At 35.3% G+C, this 19,425-nt stretch overlaps 4 protein-coding genes across 5 annotated transcripts; 3 read left to right on the top strand and 1 right to left on the bottom strand.

The window, feature by feature from the left end:
• The first annotated feature begins 6 nt into the window (after positions 1-6).
• Positions 7-8,521, top strand: LOC140046247 (cilia- and flagella-associated protein 99-like). 2 transcript variants are annotated; one of them, XM_072090818.1, is made up of 14 exons: positions 7-110; positions 461-603; positions 778-922; positions 2,763-2,857; positions 3,055-3,167; positions 3,525-3,613; positions 3,698-3,783; positions 5,587-5,909; positions 6,355-6,701; positions 6,794-6,846; positions 7,002-7,142; positions 7,274-7,437; positions 7,552-7,726; positions 8,250-8,521. In XM_072090818.1, exons 2-14 carry the CDS (start codon positions 496-498, stop codon positions 8,400-8,402), a joined length of 1,992 nt encoding a protein of 663 aa, XP_071946919.1. In that variant the 5' UTR covers positions 7-110; positions 461-495; the 3' UTR covers positions 8,403-8,521. The 2 variants fall into 2 exon arrangements, with proteins under 2 accessions (XP_071946919.1, XP_071946920.1); XM_072090819.1 differs by having other exon boundaries at positions 30-91.
• Positions 8,522-8,553: 32 nt separating this feature from the next.
• Positions 8,554-12,009, bottom strand: LOC140046250 (ribose-5-phosphate isomerase-like). Its single transcript, XM_072090821.1, has 8 exons — positions 11,798-12,009; positions 11,520-11,580; positions 11,129-11,244; positions 10,652-10,716; positions 10,366-10,434; positions 9,834-9,975; positions 9,356-9,458; positions 8,554-9,196 (listed from the first exon to the last, which is right to left on the bottom strand). Exons 1-8 carry the CDS (start codon positions 11,993-11,995, stop codon positions 9,111-9,113), a joined length of 840 nt encoding a protein of 279 aa, XP_071946922.1. The 5' UTR covers positions 11,996-12,009; the 3' UTR covers positions 8,554-9,110.
• A 490-nt stretch (positions 12,010-12,499) lies between these two features.
• Positions 12,500-14,148, top strand: LOC140047883 (protein FAM136A-like). Its single transcript, XM_072092909.1, has 3 exons — positions 12,500-12,586; positions 12,966-13,106; positions 13,545-14,148. The coding sequence occupies exons 1-3, from the start codon at positions 12,500-12,502 to the stop codon at positions 13,737-13,739; spliced, it is 423 nt and encodes a 140-aa protein (XP_071949010.1). The 3' UTR covers positions 13,740-14,148.
• A 456-nt stretch (positions 14,149-14,604) lies between these two features.
• On the top strand, positions 14,605-18,996 carry LOC140046679 (uncharacterized). Its single transcript, XM_072091384.1, has 8 exons — positions 14,605-14,798; positions 15,071-15,107; positions 15,239-15,302; positions 15,957-16,083; positions 17,050-17,220; positions 17,672-17,816; positions 17,918-18,442; positions 18,702-18,996. The coding sequence occupies exons 1-8, from the start codon at positions 14,605-14,607 to the stop codon at positions 18,912-18,914; spliced, it is 1,476 nt and encodes a 491-aa protein (XP_071947485.1). The 3' UTR covers positions 18,915-18,996.
• The last annotated feature ends 429 nt before the right edge of the window (positions 18,997-19,425 follow it).

Genomic DNA, 19,425 nt, shown 5'->3' with positions numbered 1-19,425 from the left:
GGCAATCGTTGCCAATGTCAACATTGAACTCGATGGGAACTGTTATTCAATAGAAAAAGAAGTCTTTATTTACACTTTTAACAAGAATTTTGTACGCTAAAAACATAATTGTAATGCAAAATAGAGAGTTAAATAGATAATAGAAGATGTATAGTAGATAAATAATAGTTTAAGATGAGATATATCACTAATAAATAGATTCTTTTTAAAAGGCCTCGGCTCGGTCCTCCAACAACCAACAACAAGTAGCCTCGCCTAGCTTGTAGTAGGGATGTGATGAAAACAGCTAGCTAGGCTAGCCTAGAGAGAGATATAAACTGCGGTGCTACTAAGACACCAAGGCAGGCCTAGGCTGAGGCCAATCCTGGCAAAACAAAGGCCATGTTGTTGTAGGTTAAAATAAGCCAAAGCTTAATATTATTTTGATGGCTAATTCAAATTTATATATTTTTGTCTCCAGAAATATTTTATCATCAACAAAGTAAACAAAACATCATGAAACATGCACGGTTGTTGAATTATTGTATCAACATTTTAAACGGTTTCAACAAGAAAGTTGATGGAGTTGAGCAACATCTTTCTTCCTTCATTAAACAGAATAAGGTTGGTATATTACTAAACAATAATAAACTATAAAAATAACTATAATATGCTTACTGCACCAATTTATTGGGATCTAATTCATTTTATTTAAAGTAGTAATTTCAACACATCACATATCTGTTCTGCTCTCTACATAGATATTTTAAACAAATCCAAGTTGGTTTTTCCCTTCAGATTTTAGATGGTGGGGAAAAACAGTTCATTACGGAAGTATTCTCTGGATCTGTTCAGCATGCCAAAGTAATTAACGTCGTAACTGAAGGCTTCTTCAGGTCAGATGGATGGAATTCACTTAAGTCAGATAAAAATCTATACACAGGTAAGGATAAATTGATATTACTGTACTAGCTCGAAGTATCATGTTATTTAGAAAGCTCTGTCTACACTATCTAGTTGACAAAAAAAGTTTGATGTGCCCAACTATGGTAGTGATATGCCCAAATGTGGTAGTGATATGACATCATCATGTCCATATATAGGCACATCGAATTTTGTTTTATAAAATTTGAAAGTGTAGACAGAGCTTAAAGGGGGATTCTGGGTTTAAAATTGCTTTTAAATATCGTTTATTTATTAAATAAAAAATATTATAACAATATAGACATTTCAGAATGAAGAAGTAATAACGAGAAATTAAAAAAATTAAATTTCATATACATTTTAGGGTAAATTCATGGAAAGTCTGTTTTTTAGCAGCTTAGGGAAGCTCATTAATATTCATGAGATATTCACAAAATCACGTCACCAGTGGATTCCAAACTCGCGACGTCATGTACGTTGTGTTTGTCAACTAATTTACATCTCTCTCCCCTGTCAAACGACGACCACAATTGTGATCATTGTGAAATACATTTTTTGTAGATTTTCTAAGCTAGGCCTAAAGTGTAATAATAACAGTAGTAGCATATATTTATTTGACATTTAATGAAATACAAAATTTAGTACAGATACGGAGTCATAAATTATACTATTTTTATACCTCTATAGTACAGATCGTATTATCGGCTTCACGTACAATACTACTCTAGGCCTAGCCTAATAATAATATGGGCGAGAGCCATTCTGACTAGGGATTCCATACCACGATGGCTACGTTAAAACAATGGGGCCCATGGGCCTAGCTAGCCTACTACTAGACGATTGGCCCATAAATAACAAAACCCATCCTATCAACCAAACTCCTAAACAATCTAAACCTAAAACATTCTACAAAATCGGCTGTAAATATTGAAGCAAAACAAGGTCCGATCGCCGTCCACACGTATGGTGTCCCGATCGTCTAAGTAGGCCTAAAATATAGGTTTAGTTTACTCTCCAAAAAAGCGGATACCATGCATCAAGCAAGTAGACCAGGTAGTAGGAAGGAGACCTAGCCGATCCGGCCCAGTTAAAAATTGAGCTAGCTAGTGTAGTAGACCCTATGCGAATTGATACTACCAGGCCTTTTACTATAGGCTGCACTACACAAATTCCAACTCTCTCATTCGAGCTATATTATCTATACCATTCCGGTAGGTCGAGTCGACCTTCAATCAAATACTGTACATCGTTCATGTTGTGATTATAGACGGGGTATACTCGACCCGACCAGTTTGGTATTGTTGTATCTGCTTATCACGTGACGATGCCAGGCATGGGCAGCAGAGAGAGCACGTGTATCGTCGTCTCGCTCGATCCTCAGCAGGAATGTACAGTATACGTTACGCTTCATTGATTTTGATTTTTCCCTAAGTCGGTGCGAAAATCGGCAAACGTAAAGTGCAAACATATCTAATTTTTCACTGTTTTGATGAATTTTCATAAAAAATTGACTTTATAAATGGGAAGACCGACTAAAATTACATCAGATAAGTATAATTTTACAAAATTAATTGATATGGTTTATGATAACGAGTCGTCGGAAGATGGACCATTTCACGAATTTTCTATTTTGTAACCACAGTGTGATTTTGCCGTAGCTGCACTTGTAATCTGGCCTGATTTCACAGCCTTCGTTCTGCTTCACTGGGCGCTTATATAAATTGAAACTTTTACCGTTCAAGAGACAAACAAATATATTTTACATTTTTTACTATTCATTTTAAACCCGGAACCCCCCTTTAAGTGTAGAAATGTAGAAACTCAGTCTGATCAATATTGGGGTTTGTTTTGTTTTTCAGTGTTATGCTACTTGAGTTTATACCGTCTTGATGAATTGGGAATGGCTAATTATAGGAAGTTCATTAGAACACAGGATGTAAATAAAATGTTCAAAGTAAGTATTTAAACTTAATTTTGATGCTGTTCTTCTATATTGGTTTTTAATATACAAAAGATGTATTTTTAATTTTAAGTGAAAATTAACCGATTATTCTAATGGTTTTTTTTTAAATTTTCTGTAGTACAGTTAGTTACAATATAACAATTTCTTTTAATAATGTAATATTTACTTTATGGTTTTTTTCTTTTCAGTTTTTATCTTTTTTTCTGAACGAAAAAAACTTGCACTCTTGGATAAAAGATGAATGGTGCAAAATATATGAACACACTTATGTACAGGTCAACCTTATATCGCCTATTCAACGGTATGATACTATGTATGTTAAAGGTACCCCTTCTAGACATTGGTCATAATGTTACTGCTCCTTGACCCAACAAAGTGTCCCATAAATAGAGGTCATAATGTTACTGCTCCTTGTTTTGTTTCAAGGAAGTGGAATGCAGGAGTGATATTGTTTTGAGCATGCAGTGTTTCGCTAATTGTATACAGTCAATAGCCACCATATGTGATCTACTGTAGTATGATGGTTACAAGGACCAGTTCCAGTCCCCTTAATAGGAGTGTTTCAAAGGAGGGGTTGTACTGACAGTACTGACTGTAATGAGAAATACATTGTTATTGAATATCTCTAATAATATTACTGGTATTTCTTTGAATGTAGGTGGTTGCCTGAACTGAATGAGCTCATTATTCAACTACAAGATAAGATTGACAACAAGTTGAAGGCTAAATCTCCTAAAACTGTGACAGGTATGTAGCAATTATTTATAAACAAATATTTTAAATTTGTCCATAAAAGAGAATTTTCAAAAACAATTAATTTTTTTTGTTTAGAAATATCACCTTTCAAGTTAACAAAGCCAAGACCACGTAGTGTACCAGTACCAGAAAAAATTCCAACAGTCTCAAAGCCAAAAGACGTAAGTTTACCACATTCCTTAAAATTGCGTCTAGTGTCAGAGAGAGAGAGGCTAGGTGTAGGCATTTTCAGTTTTAAAGGGGGGTTCCGGGTTTAAAATGAATAGTAAAAAATGTAAAATATATTTGTTTGTCTCTTGAACGGTAAAAGTTTCAATTTATATAAGCGCCCAGTGAAGCAGAACGAAGGCTGTGAAATCAGGCCAGATTACAAGTGCAGCTACGGCAAAATCACACTGTGGTTACAAAATAGGAAATTCGTGAAATGGTCCATCTTCCGACGACTCGTTATCATAAACCATATCAATTACTTTTGTAAAATTATACTTATCTGATGTAATTTTAGTCGGTCTTCCCATTTATAAAGTCAATTTTTTATGAAAATTCATCAAAACAGTGAAAAATTAGATATGTTTGCACTTTACGTTTGCCGATTTTCGCACCGACTTAGGGAAAAATCAAAATCAATGAAGCGTAACGTATACTGTACATTCCTCCTGCTGAGGATCGAGCGAGACGACGATACACGTGCTCTCTCTGCTGCCCATGCCTGGCATCGTCACGTGATAAGCAGATACAACAATACCAAACTGGTCGGGTCGAGTATACCCCGTCTATAATCACAACATGAACGATGTACAGTATTTGATTGAAGGTCGACTTGACCTACCGGAATGGTATAGATAATATAGCTCGAATGAGAGAGTTGGAATATTTGTGTAGTGCAGCCTATAGTAAAAGGCCTGGTAGTATCAATTCGCATAGGGTCTACTACACTAGCTAGCTCAATTTTTAACTGGGCCGGATCGGCTAGGTCTCCTTCCTACTACCTGGTCTACTTGCTTGATGCATGAGTATCCGCTTTTTTGGAGAGTAAACTAAGCCTATTTTATTTTAGGCCTACTTAGACGATCGGGACACCATACGTGTGGACGGCGATCGGACCTTGTTTTGCTTCAATATTTACAGCCGATTTTGTAGAACGTTTTAGGTTTAGATTGTTTAGGAGTTTGGTTGATAGGATGGGTTTTGTTATTTATGGGCCAATCGTCTAGTAGTAGGCTAGCTAGGCCCATGGGCCCCATTGTTTTAACGTAGCCATCGTGGCATGGAATCCCTAGTCAGAATGGCTCTCGCCCATATTATTATTAGGCCTAGAGTAGTATTGTACGTGAAGCCGATAATACGATCTGTACTATAGAGGTATAAAAATAGTATAATTTATGACTCCGTATCTGTACTAAATTTTGTATTTCATTAAATGTCAAATAAATATATGCTACTACTGTTATTATTACACTTTAGGCCTAGCTTAGAAAATCTACAAAAAATGTATTTCACAATGATCGGGTGGTCGTCGTTTGACAGGGGAGAGAGATGTAAATTAGTTGACAAACACAACGTACATGACGTCGCGAGTTTGGAATCCACTGGTGACGTGATTTTGTGAATATCTCATGAATATTAATGAGCTTCCCTAAGCTGCTGAAAAACAGACTTTCCATGAATTTACCATAAAATGTATATGAAATTTAATTTTTTTAATTTCTCGTTATTACTTCTTCATTCTGACATGTCTATATTGTTATAATATTTTTTATTTAATAAATAAACGATATTTAAAACCAATTTTAAACCCAGAATCCCCCTTTAAGTGCCAGTCTTGAGAGTCTTACTGAGACATCACCTCTTGCAACTTTAAGCGGTGAAATACTCTACATAATAAAGAGATAATTTGCGCTCCTTCATTGTACATAATTTTAGAAAAACAGCTGATTACACTTATCTAACAATTTTTTATATAGGTACCAAAAACCACATATAAATTGCCTTCAGAGCAGAAGCTGATCCAAGAAGCCAGAGAGAGGAACCGACGGCACACTGAAGAACAACTCCTTGGCGCAACAAAATCTCAATTTAAATGTGCGTCGAAAGAAAAGTCAGAAAAAACTAAAATTAGGATGAAAAATGTTATTGCTGATCAGGAGAGTAAACTGATGTTTGAGGGTAGCAGAGCACGACCACTACCTACCAACACAGCTGACAATATACCAATTAAACTTAATATGGCTACCATTCTTAGAGAGGGTGCCTTGTACCAGAAACGGGAACAAGATGTAATAAAAAAGTATGTTTATTGAACATTAGATAGAGTAGAACAGGTGTGTCCCCTGAACAGGTGTGTCCCCTGAACAGGTGTTTCCCCTGAACAGGTGTGTCCCCTGAACAGGTGTGTCCCCTGAACAGGTGTGTCCCCTGAACAGGTGTGTTCCCTGAACAGGTGTGTTCCCTGAACAGGTGTGTCCCCTGAACAGGTGTGTCCCCTGAACAGGTGTGTCCCCTGAATAAGGGTTGGCCATGGAGTTGAAACATAATTGTCAAAAAGAGTTCTAGTGTAGATAGATAGCTTTCATAAATTGTAAACCAGTAAAATAACTTGTGTGTCAAGACAGTAACCAGATGAAAATGTTTCCACAATTATGAGTTCTAGTGTAGTTTTTTTATCCTTTATACAATATTTTATTATAAGTTTAACATGTATATAAAAAAAATTGTCACTCGTTTATTTTTAGGCTAAGCTTACTTGAAGCAGGTGCTAAAGATGGCTCGGAGTTCCAAACGTGGCAAGATGAGATGCGGCAGAAAGATCTAGAAAAAGAGCTGAGCGAGATTGAAAGGAGACGCCTTGAAGGCAAACTGAGTCACGAGGAAGCTATACTAGCACGCCAATCCTTGATCCAAGACAATCGGCAGAAAGTTTTAAAGATGAAAGAAGAGGCTGAGGAAATGATGCAAGAGTACGTTGCCAGACGATTAGATGAAGAGAAGGTGTTGAGAGAGCTTGTTGAAGATGTCTTGGCAGGTCATCAAAATGCCAAAGAAGCGAAACAAAAACTACAGAATTACAAACGCAAAATTGGTAAGCATTCTTAAAATTATTCGGTTCAATACATTGTTTATATGAATAAACTGCATAAATTTACTAATCTCCCATTTTTTTACTCCAAATAGCTGAGGAAGTGAGCGAAGAAAGTCGAGAATTACTTCGTCAAGCATTTGAAGAGGTAAGCTTTCACAGTTCAGTGAATATTTTAATTTTATAATAATGTAATCCTTAAAACAAAACTTAATGCTTGAATGATGGGTTTTTCCAATCCTGTTTTTTACTGTTTTACATCCGATAAACAAAAAATAAAGATTGTTTCTTTCAATGTTGCAGGCAGCTCAAGACATGCGTCGTAAGATCGACTTAGTCCAGGAGATTCGTGCGATGGAGGCAGCACCAAAAAACAATAGGAAATTCATTGATTGGACGAGTACAGCTGGGCACGCATTGTTGAGTGAGATGTCAATAGCAGAGGTAAGGTTCTCTGATTAATAACTTCTAAACATTACATTGAGATTGTTCAGATTATGGTCAAGAAACGCTGTTTATAGACATACAGTACTTACTTGGAACAGGCTAATATTTTGTCCTTTTTTTGTTTGCAGCTAAAAGAAAGATTATGCTTAATGAAATCCAAGCAGCTTGAAGAGGAGGAGAATAAACGGGACACTATCTTGGAAGCTAAAGAGGCCAAAGAACAGATGCTTATGGAGAAATTGGAGCAAATATCACGACATAGAATTGCTGAGGGCCAATTGGCATCCAAAAAGTAAGTACACCTAATCATCACATGAATTACAGATGCGTAACTAGCTATCCTACTAAGATGTTATACTCAAGATGTCTGCTTCAAACTATTATTCATTGATACATTTATTTCTAGACAAGTTGAAAAGCAAAAGAAACCTGAAAAGGCAAAGCCTGTTGATCCAAAATTAAAAGCTCTACAGGACAAATTGGAACAGAAAAAGTTAGAGAGGTTGCAGACCGCAGAGCAAAACAAGATTAAGCCAACGAAGGAGTCGGCTGCAGTCACAAGCTCACTTAACAAACAGAAGGTTAGACAATATTTTGATAATACTACTATACATCACTTCAGTGGTATGAAATTATACTGTATATGGCAGACTAATAGTTGTTGTACAAGAGGATCAATTATAAATATTAGGCCTGGCTTTGATAATACTGCCAGAAAATAATAAATAATATGTTCAATTTATATAGCGCCGATCATGGCGCTGTGTGTTACACTTTTCAACTACATGCTTCTCCCTTTAGGGTCATGTTAGTGCTGCCAATTCTAGCGCTTATTCGTCTGTCCACGACAGTGAGCTAGTACACTGGGGTAACTCTCTACTCATCTCGAAAGATGTTCTTTAAAGTGCACACAAGCAGTTTGTGTACACTGGACCTACGGTTTATAGTCCTTATCCGAGAAGACTAACCACCTGAACCATGGAAGGGGTGAGCCTCAAACCCTTGCCATAGGGCTTTGGATTACGGCAACCTACTCATAAATAGGTTGTAGCATGCAATATGTAATATTTTTACTATAGTCTCAAATTTGGCTTATTTTTTCAGAGGATACAAGAAGACAGTCGGTGGCGAGAGCTTGAGCAGAGAAGAGAACGGCAAGCAGCTCTACAGGCCGAGGGCGTCCTTACAAATGTTTCGGGACAAAAATTAAGCTCATTCAGTCAGCGTAGTCGGTCAGCTGGAAAACTGGCATGCTAAAAAATATGTATATAAATAATATACTATTACATAATATAGACATTAATGTGCTTTTGATAATTTTTATGTATAGTACATACAAAAAATTATTAATGAAGTCATATTTTTAGTATTTTAATTTCTCGAATTACTTATATACTATAATAAATCACATTTTTCTATTCAAAGTTAGTACGGTCAATTTTATTTAAAAAAAGAAACGTTACTGGTCCTTTTTAAGGCATGCTTAATATTACATACAATTGTATTTTATTGAAAATAATATAGTAAACAACATTTTTGGAGCATTATTATTAATGTTAAGCCAGATACAAACAGTAAACTTCTGCCTACACAGTATCAAACTGTATGTGACAACAAAATGTGATATGCCAATATATGGACATGATGTCATATCACTGCCATATTTGGTAGTGTAGACAGAGCTTATATATTAGCATACACAGACAATGACTCAAGGTTTCAGTAATGGAAAAACATACCAACTGCTATTAAAACAGTAGAAAAACATAGTACATCATTTTAAGTCAATTAAGAAATCTATATTTATAGTCCCAGGGTCGATCATATCCAGATAAATCTTTACCCTGCTTACCAACTATTCATAATAGAAAAGAATACATAACAGCAAATGGTATTACGTTGAGCATTTAAATTCAACCTTTTACAATGTTGTCTGCATTAGTGAGTACTACAAGACACAATAATTCAACCTCGCTCAGAGACTGACCCATCCTCCATTCCAAAGTATACCTTCTTTGCCATCTTCACAAATAACCCTGTATCAACAACCCCTGTTTAAAATGTATAAATATTGCATTACATATATATATAGACATATCACTACCATATTTGGGCATATCACTACCATATTTGGGCACGTCAAACTAGTTTGATAGTGTAGACAGAGCCTAAGTTACTGAAAATAAATGATGATTTGAAACATTTCCTACCTGGAATCATCATAAGAGTCTGGTTAATATCTTGCCAATTTCCAGAAACTTTATCAAATTTCCAATCCACAATCAGGTTACCATTGTCCGTAACAACAGGACCCTAAACAAGATAAATAAATTATCATTAGCTCTGTCTCCACTATCTATTTTGATAAAAAGAATGTGATGTGCCCAACTATGGTAGTAATATGACATCATCATGTCCATATATGGGCACATCACATTTTTCGTCACATAAAGTTTGATAGTGTAGACAGAGCTTTACAAAAACTTTTTAACACAATTTTTAAAAACTAGTTTATCTGAATTTTTTAATTTTTCCTTTCAATGTTTTCCTACAATGACAATAATCAATTCGATCGTACTATAGGCCCAATTAAAATTTAAAATGTTAAAATGTTCTTGTATAAATATGTACAATTATAAGCATTTCTTCTGAATATTACGCTGCTTCATATGTCAACTGTATACTCACAGCTTTAGCTTGTGCCATTCGTAGTACTGCCTGTCCACCTAGGAGGCTCTCTATCTTCTTCATCACAGGTTTGTAGGCCATAGCAATCACTTCTATGGGAACACCTTTCTTCCACTTTTCACCAAACTGTTTTGAATCTTTCCTAAATATTGGCAGAATAAAATACAACAGAAGTTACGCTATTACCGTTTTTTAATATCTAGTTGGGTCATAGGGCAATAAAAAGAAACGGCAATAACAACGGACCTGTGTTGATATAAAGTTTGCGGTACAACATGTATATATAGTTCGATAAATATACTTTGATTGTCCTCAGGAGTGAGAATGCAGAAAGTCTAGGAAACTGGGAATAAAGCCTATACTACAAACTTTATGTGACAAGAAAATGTGAAGTGCCCATATATGGACATGATGGTGTGTCATATCACTACCATATTTAGCCATATCACTACCATGGAAACATCCTACTTTTTTTTGTCAAACTAGTGTGATAAGTGTAGACAGAGCTTTAGTGAAATAGTGTAGGACAAACCTGTAATCAGCTATGACAATGAATGTCTCAGCATTGTATGCTATGATCTTCTCTTGTGTTAGACATCCACTGAAAATGCACATAGATATTTTGTTATTATAAATGATGAATTACTGAAACTTTAAACCTTATACCAATGAACTTTTTATAGTTCAAACTAAAATGTGACCAACACACATCAACTTTTTCTAAATGTAATACCTACACACTACCTTTTTTGTTGTTGCTTTCAAAGGGGAGAGGGGGGGGGGGGCAGGTGTACAGTAGTCCTAAATGTAATACTTACCCACCACCTTTAATTAAATTTAAGTCAGTGTCCACCTCATCTGCTCCATCAATTGCAACATCCAACTGAAAACACACAAAAGCATATTTTGTAAACAGTTAAAAAAATTTATTTAAAAATTTTCTATTTTAGTTCAAAACGAATATTTATCAAATACATGATGATTGCAATTTATAGCTCCATTCTCCAACTAGAAAACTAAGAAAACACAGATCATCAAATGATTGGTTGGTTCGTTATTTGGATTGTTCCATTATTAATATGAGGGTAGGTTACTATTACTTATAGTAAGTACTCTACGAGCAAGCTTCTTATTTGTTAATAATGTTAATTATATTATATACATTCAACACTTAAATAAATTCCTGTCATTTGATTGGATGTCCATGAGTCACATGGTGTACAAAGTACTAAACAAATTTAACAAAATGTACAATTGAATCCAACTGATGGTTGTAAAAAAGACACTTTTCTTACACATGGAGTCTTTTCTAAATCACTCAAGTTTAAGTTGTTATTTATAATCAGCTGACGGGCTTGAAACGAGGTTGGCACACACTGTAGTGTTAGATTTTCTTTCTTGACACGTTCAGCTGTAAATAAATTCATAGAACATAGATAATTATAAATGAGCAATAAACCTAAATTCTAACTATTAATAAAAGAAATATTAATTTTATTAAAGTTGTATAGAGAAGTTAATTTATGGAGAAAACATATAACAAAAAGTTTCTCATACTCATAGTATGCAATTCATTTTGCTATATTTCCAATTAAATATTTTACTTAGAAAAAAGAGATATTAATTCAATTTTAATAATATTATTATTATTATATAGCATTAAAAATAATATTTATGAATTGTTACCAAGCCGTTCAACAGCATAAACAATTGTTGATCCACTTCCTATACCAACAATCTGTTTGTCCTGCAAAATAAAAAGAATTTTAAACGATTAATATGGTGATCATCTCATACTTGGAAAAGAAAGGGTGCAGCTACTGGTAGGAAAGCATAGCGGTGAGCAATGTTCATGGAAGGACCCTATACACCGATCGCAGCATAATAGCATACCATTCCCTGCCCTGGATATATTGCTGTAGTATCCTATTCCACTATCTTATCTATCTAGAGTAGGTAGGTACCTTAACATGGTTGTTGACAGCAGCAATTGCAGCGGCTTTTTTTGCAGATTCTGCCATTGGTATTTTACAAAATGTTCTTGAAAAGAAATGGGGACGATGCCAGGAACAACACCGATTGTACTTCCGGCTAAGAGAAGCGGAAATAAAGGACCTGAAATGTCCAAGAACGTACGCACTTCTGGCGTTTGAAAACAACATGTGGAAGTTCCTTGTTTTTTTGTGACCCAACCAAACTGGAAATATTATTTTCATTTCCATTTTATTTTTGGATTATTATATTTTAAAAAGTGTTAATATATATTTATATATAAGTAAATCATAAAACAAATATTTGTGTACAGTCCTAACGTAAATAATTTTTTATTTGCATAAAAATGCAACGTTTACAAACAATGACATTATAAAAAGGGAATTTCCCTTTTTTGCTGGGTTTTAAATTCTAGAGTAGGCAATTGTATTTTGCGTCTCATCCGTAATAAACGCGTTATAAACGCACCTTTGTTAAATACATATATTAAATTAAATACCAATATTGTCTTCTATATCATCAATATTAAGTTTTAGTATTAGAAACTTGATTTAATGATAATAAAGTTGAAAAAAAACTGTCCATTATGTTTTGTAGAATAACACATAAGTTTTTATGACGCATCAATGACGCCTAATTCGTTTGATGTTACGGTACTTTCTATAAATCGAAAAATGGCGGAGCAGGTACAAGCACGTGTTGAAAAGGCCGTTGGAGACCTTGTAAAAGAGTTAGATACTCAGCATATTCGCAAAATGCAGGTACAGTAATAGGCATAATAACTTATTTTAATGATTTAAATAGTATTTAGTAGTACTACAGGTGTAATACGTTTAGGTAGGCTACTAGCTAAGCCGGGAGCTTTGGTGGCATGAGTGAGCTAGCTAGGAGGAGATTAACGGCTCGAATAGCGTGACTGCGGACACATAGGCCTAGTACTAGTAGATGTCTAGGCCTAGCTTAAAATGTTTGGAGTTTCTATATAAAGTGAAGTTATGAAATTTTTATAAACATTCAAATATATTTTTAAACACAACACTTTAGTGCCTAGGTAGGTTAGGCCCATGATTTAGATAAAAAGGAAAAGATGATAAATTATCATATGAATGTGTGTGTGAATTATGTCTTTCTTCACGACAGGGAAATATGTATCGTTGCAGTGCAAAATGTTGTGATAATACTTCAAGCAGTATGGAGGAAGCTCAACGTTGTATTGAACGATGCTCACAGCCCTTACAACAAGCACAGAACACAATTCAACATGAACTGCAAGATTACCAGGTATTATGATGTTATCATGGACCTATATAAATATGCTATAGGTCCATGATGATGGTATAATCGGGAATCTTTCAACACAACGACATAGCCTACTTATTAAGGATAGTGAGAGAAGCTATACAGTCAGTGTATAGGAGTGGTAAAATTATACCTTACAATAAACTACAATTACTAGTGGCGTAATGTACAGGGCAAAGGCCCGGCCCTGGTTTAGCACTCCTAAGGTGCCCTCCAACGCTGGATAGTTGCATTGGACTGCTCATGCTCTGGAGTCACTTGAGCTCTGGGGGCCCCTGAGTTTATCCAGTGAGCGCTCATAGCCGTTATGCTCGTAATTACAGGTTGTTTTGTTAGTGTTAACTGTTACGTGTTCCAATTTTTTTGTATAGTGGTCACTCTTACGAATTAATTTAATAACAAAAAATATTTCTATTTCAGGAAAGGCTACAGCGGTGTGCAATACAATGTCAGGATGATGTAAAAGATCGGCTATCACCAGGAGCCAGTCAACAACAAGTAGATGCCTTGAGAGGAGAGATAGAAGGGTGTCTAGTCAAGTGTGGAGATAAACATATAGCAATTTTACCAGCTATGATGAAGAGAATGAAGGCAACATTAGCACAATATCAATAGTAGTTAAACTGATATTAATTTTATATAATGACACATAATAGGTTAACATAATGTATACAAATTGAATGTTTAATCAATTAGTATTGTGGGTTCAGTAAATTTATAAATATAAATTGACATTAGGCCTTTAATTTACATGTGTGTAAGTTGGTGACCCACCCACCAAAACGATAATTAGCAAAAACAACCATACTCGCACAATTAAGCCTGAACAGTGATATTTAATAATTGATGATTAGATTGAAATTATCATAACCACCTTCGACCTAAAAAGTGATAATGATTATAGTGTAGTTCGTTTAGAATTATCTACTGTATTCTGTAAACTGAAATGTACAGTATGACCTCCAGTATGACCTCCGTGAGGTGTTTGTATTACTGTAGAATTAAATAAATATTGAAGAAAAGATATATTGTATTTGTATATATATACTACTTCCAAAGGCAAATTACTGAAAAAATGACAATACTGTGGGTATCATGTGGCTGGATCTCAATGGAGATACAAAAAAAAGCGAAAAGCTAAATCAAAACGGTAAGTAAAACAGCCAGAAAAGTTAGCAGAGTTTCGGGCAACACTAGCCCTTCATCAGTGCAAGTATATAGGCTATTGTATATATATACTGTTATAGATTGTTTTATCATCATGAAAGTGGAAACGTGACAATTTTACTCGGGTGAAGTCAAGACGTAATCATCTGTTGCTGGGAAGATTATTATACGGTCGCCGTTACGTACGCAACACTCGGCACGCGATCAGTTGCTAGGATAGATTAACTAGTGTCGCACACGCATCCACCATAGCAACATACGTTACAGTAGTCTAATAGTACTCGTCCTCTTGGTGGCCGGTTCTTTTACCAAAATGCCGAAATCGCAAAACGAGCAAAAAGTGCTTTCGAAAAAGATATTCTTTTTGGATTTAAAGGGAAGCCCAGCAAGCAGGACACGAGCTCTTGAAATACGCCTCAGAAGTCTTGGCGCTAGCGTTCTACACAACTTTACAAAATCGGTCAATGTTTTGATAACTAATCAACAGCTTGGAGTACGAACTCTACGGTTAGTAAAGTATCTGTTAAGCTCTGTCTACACTATCAAAACAGAGTGATGTGCCCAAATATGGTAGTGACATGACATCATGTCCATATATGGGCACATCACATTTTTTTGTCACATAAAGTTGTATAGTGTGTAGACAGAGCTTTAGATATTTATTGAAACGTAACAAAGGTTATGATAAATTTACGAAGGATGAAGAATACATGTTGGAGAAAATATTTATGATTTACGGTGATAATACTGAGATAAAAGTTGTTTTTTTTTATTTTCAGATCTAGGGCTCGACCTACATCTAGGAATTCAACTAAAGTAAGTATGATATTCGCAGTAACCATAAACTATGAATAAGGCCTATGATTTTGCCGAATAATATAAATATCTACACTTATTTTTGTCTTGTATTATATTATTTTTACCATATTAAATCTTTTTTTTCAAAGGATGCTAGGAAAGAAGTTTTAGAGAAAGCTGAACTGCAACGAGCAGAAATCAAACATATCGATGGTTGGTACAATCAAACAAGAAATATTTCTTACAAAAAACGCCGCTTATCTGACGATAACTACCGTCTACATGCATCTCAATTATTTATCAGCAAATGTTATTTCCCAGACGTGATTTGGGGTGCGCATGTCCAGTCAGAGTTTTCAAATACCAATGTTTCAGTCGTAGTAAATTATAAGCGACCGCATGGTAAAAGTTTCCTAATGCTTCCGTTCTGTCTAAAGGAGCGGCACAAAATTTTTTTTTTTTTTGGCAAAAAAAAATTGCTATGGCCATGATACATGTGATGATCTGACGGAGATGATTTCGCATGAGTATGATAATCATGGCGATGGTAATATGTAAATAGCATTTTGAGGTGTTAGGTAGCGGTAGAAGTTTTACCTCTTTTACCTACCTTTTATCTCTTGTACAAATAGGTTTTGTAACAGCTTTTATTACCATTTGAGCACTGAATGCTTGTCAGTATACTGTACGAGAGTGATGTGATGTGTGTAATTGTTTTTTTTTTATTTATCTTTTTTCGAGCATACACCATTTCCATGTATATTGTATATGCAAATGACAATAAATGGAAGTAATTTTCCACTGATGAATGAATGAATGACAGCTTTCTGTATTACATTTACTGTACATATTTTATATTAATTGTAGATGTCTCAAATTGGATAAATTCACTAACAAAAGTGACTAAACCGAGACGAACTCCACCACAAATTACAAAAGTCAGTCGATCACCAAAAGGTAGAAGAAATGTGTTAAAAGTGGAAGATAACTCAAGGTTAGAGAACCCGCAAAATGGAGCAAAATGGTTTTCACATTTTATTTTATATTTGTAGTTTCATCATAATTCATTCATTCATTCAATCTTTTATTTCGGAATCTCTGTTGGTCCATAGAAAGTAAAATTAATTATCTTTGACTTATATAAGACGTTGTCTATAATCGTTGAGACTAAAACACTTTCACTTGAATTAAGTCTACACTTGTATCGATTTTCTTAAAAAATCATAAAAGAAGGAATTTTACTTTCTTTGAACATAAGGTTGGAACTCAATGTTGATAAGAATAATCATCATCTTCATGGTTTGATCTACGTTCTGAGCACTATTATAGTTCATACTAAAGTATACAAGAAATATTTCTTACAAAAAACGCTGCTCGCTTATTGACGTAACAGTTTTAAAGATATATTGTCCCTCTGAAAAATATTTTTTATTTCAAATTTGTGTTTGAATGTGTCATTTTATTGTCACATAATAGTTATTTTACCTGAAAAAAATGTAATTTAAAGCAAAAAATACTTAAATTGTCTGTCAGACAATGGTTTTTTAGTTATAATTAAACGTTTCGTTTCTTTTTTTATGTGAACAAATATTATTTTTTTGTTACAGAGTCTGTGTTTCATATTAGTCACTTTAGTTTATTTTTATTGCTAAGGTCAAGTCTGGGGGTCACTTCATCACCCTAGATACTTCATTCAAGTGTGAAGTATCATCTGACAGCGAATCATGGGACTCATAAATACCACAAATGCTTTGGGATTTGTCATTCAACCGTTAGACTCTTTCCGTTTTTTGGTGGTACCTATAAATTACAGTCGATTATGCATTTTAGCAAAACTGTCAACCTGAGATATATAACTGCTGTTTTACTTTCGGTTTCTTAATGAGTCATCCTCTGGGACGTAGCGGGCTAAAGCAGCAGCGTGAAAAAATTGTAACCCATATAATCTTTCCCTCATCAGAGCATATCGACCCATTGTTAAAAACATCTATGAATGGCCAACGATCACAACTAACAGTAGGCCTAGCACCAGACATGCTGAAAAGGAAACTGCTCCCACTGGTAAATCGACGAGACGTGCCGCTATTACTGGTGCTAATCAACCTGGGTATTGCGAATCTTGTAACGTAAGGTAGGCGTATACGACATGACGGTTACGTTTCGATTATGAAGCTCTGTCTATCAAACTTTATGTGACAAAAATGTGATGTGCCCATGGATTGATGATGTCATATTACTATACATATTTGGCCATATCACTACCATGGGTACATCACACTTTTTTTGTCAAACTAGTTTGATAGTGTAGACAAAGCGTTATGCTTGGTTCCCACTAGAAACGCAGCACAAGGACGTAACGCAACGCAAGTGAGTTGACCAATCACAAGCGATGGATTATTCGAACTTTCACTTGTCATTGGTGAACGCGTTTGCGTTCCGTTTACGTCCTTGTGGGAACCAAGCTTGAGAATGGCATCATTGTATATGAAAAAACCCCGATTAAACGACAAAAATATAATACGGTACAGGTAAACGTAAGTACGAATACGATGCTATCTTAGGACCATGCTTTTCTTTTGCAGATTTTTGAACGTTATAGCGCATCTGAATTCAGTCAAGCATGTTAAATTTTCTTCAAATCGAGGAAACTTCAAAAATCTTGATAAGCAATTAAAGAAAGGCAAAACGGTAGATGATTTTCTACAAGAAATGGCTATCCAAGATTCGGTGAGGAAATGCTACCATATTTTTCCAATAAACTTCATATTTTATGAAAAGTAAAATTAATTATCACACCAGTAATTTAACCATTTCTTGTTATAATTTAGAAAAAGTCGTCTGCCAGGAAACGTAATACGTCACGACCACGCAGTGCACCCACTTCAGGCGCTAAGTCCCGAACGTCTTCTAAAAAAGCTGAACCAAAATTGCAAAGGACACCTGTTAGAGGCATCGGGGCGTTGCGTAGCCCTCCAGATGATGAAACCCCGACAACAGTGGCAGGTACCTCTCAGGCAACAACTAACAAACGTCACCTTAACGCTGTTAAACGTAAGCTGTTTTCTGATGATGATGAGTCGAAGCCGCCTCGCATTCCTAAACCAGATTTGTCTAAAAAAGCTAGACCGGATTTCCAAAAGACACCTGTTAGGGGCATTGGGGCGTTGCGTAGCCCTCCAGAAAATGAAACCCCGACTCCAGTGGCAGGTACCTCTCGGGCAACAACTAACAAACGCCAACTTAACGCTGTTAAACGTAAGCTGTTTTCTGATGACGATGATGAGCCAACTACATCGTCGAAGAAGAAAGTTGTCGTCAAAAGGAGAAGACCATCCAGCGCAGGAGTTTTCAAGGTAAAGCTTCCATGGTTCCCACTATGACGCAACGCAAGGACGTCGTAAGCGAGTTGACCAATCACAAACGATAGAATATTCGAACAGTTGCTTGTCACATTGGTCACTCGCTTGCGTTGCGTCTACGTCTTCGCGTTACGTCCTAGTGAGAACCAAGCTTTAATCATAGTCGCTGTCAGTATTAAAATGATGCCCCTTTTTTAAACAATATTTAGAATACCATAACGTTTTTACGCTCGACTTTTTCTTCTGCTCTTAGGATTTACAAGAACGCATCCATCGCCTTCCATCGCCGCCGTCGTTTGCAGGCGTTCAAAAACAAGGAAAGCGTGGAAACCAGTCAAATAAAAAGACCGCGTTATTGATACGCCGTGCTGCTGGAAGTCTAAAGAAAAGTTTAAAATCCAATAGCCCTGTCCTTACTTCAATGGAAATGAGGAATGGAAAAATGAAAATATGCAATGGCGTATAATGACATGACTGTAATTTAATTTTAAGATATAGATTACTTTTAGTTTATAATATTTAATTTTACTGGTATTAACAATTTCGTTATGATAGAAATACATAATATAATGCATATAATAATGAATAAAATAATTGATATAAGCTTGGTAGGTGCGCCTTTTTTTTTACTTCAAATTAATTGATATTGAAACATACAAAGAACAAAGAATTACAGTACAGTAGACAACAATGGCGTCCGGCGGTCCCTAATACGAACGCGTCAATTCTACTGTTTGTAAAACGCACCAGTAACACCGAACACAAAGAAGCACTTTTCATCGATGCGCCTGTTGTTGTACGAACGCGTCAACTTTACTGTTTGTAAACGCACCAGTAACCCTCACAAAGAAGCACTTTTCATGATCGCCTGATATATACGTGTATTTCAATTATCCATAATATTGTGTAATTAAATGATTTTAGCGACAATACAATACTATAAAGACATTTACCACACAACCCGTGAGAATCTCCAA

This window comes from Antedon mediterranea, chromosome 4 (genome assembly GCF_964355755.1).
Source record: "Antedon mediterranea chromosome 4, ecAntMedi1.1, whole genome shotgun sequence".
Lineage (NCBI taxonomy): Eukaryota > Metazoa > Echinodermata > Crinoidea > Comatulida > Antedonidae > Antedon > Antedon mediterranea.
The sequence above is the reverse complement of the archived record's forward strand: the minus strand, read 5'-3'. Positions and strand labels throughout refer to the sequence as shown.

Coding starts and splice junctions, on each gene's coding strand:
- LOC140046247 (XM_072090818.1), top strand. CDS start 496: ATGAAACATGCACGGTTGTTGAATTATTGTATCAACATTTTAAACGGT. Junction 6,847..7,001: donor TTCGTCAAGCATTTGAAGAG/GTAAGCTTTCAC, acceptor TCAATGTTGCAG/GCAGCTCAAGACATGCGTCG. Junction 7,438..7,551: donor GGCCAATTGGCATCCAAAAA/GTAAGTACACCT, acceptor ATTTATTTCTAG/ACAAGTTGAAAAGCAAAAGA.
- LOC140046250 (XM_072090821.1), bottom strand. CDS start 11,995: ATGTTGTTTTCAAACGCCAGAAGTGCGTACGTTCTTGGACATTTCAGG. Junction 10,717..11,128: donor ATTTAGAAAAGACTCCATGT/GTAAGAAAAGTG, acceptor GTGTGTTTTCAG/TTGGATGTTGCAATTGATGG. Junction 9,976..10,365: donor ATTGTCATAGCTGATTACAG/GTTTGTCCTACA, acceptor GCCAATATTTAG/GAAAGATTCAAAACAGTTTG.
- LOC140047883 (XM_072092909.1), top strand. CDS start 12,500: ATGGCGGAGCAGGTACAAGCACGTGTTGAAAAGGCCGTTGGAGACCTT. Junction 12,587..12,965: donor AGCATATTCGCAAAATGCAG/GTACAGTAATAG, acceptor TCTTCACGACAG/GGAAATATGTATCGTTGCAG. Junction 13,107..13,544: donor ATGAACTGCAAGATTACCAG/GTATTATGATGT, acceptor TTTCTATTTCAG/GAAAGGCTACAGCGGTGTGC.
- LOC140046679 (XM_072091384.1), top strand. CDS start 14,605: ATGCCGAAATCGCAAAACGAGCAAAAAGTGCTTTCGAAAAAGATATTC. Junction 17,221..17,671: donor TGCGAATCTTGTAACGTAAG/GTAGGCGTATAC, acceptor TTTCTTTTGCAG/ATTTTTGAACGTTATAGCGC. Junction 17,817..17,917: donor AAATGGCTATCCAAGATTCG/GTGAGGAAATGC, acceptor GTTATAATTTAG/AAAAAGTCGTCTGCCAGGAA.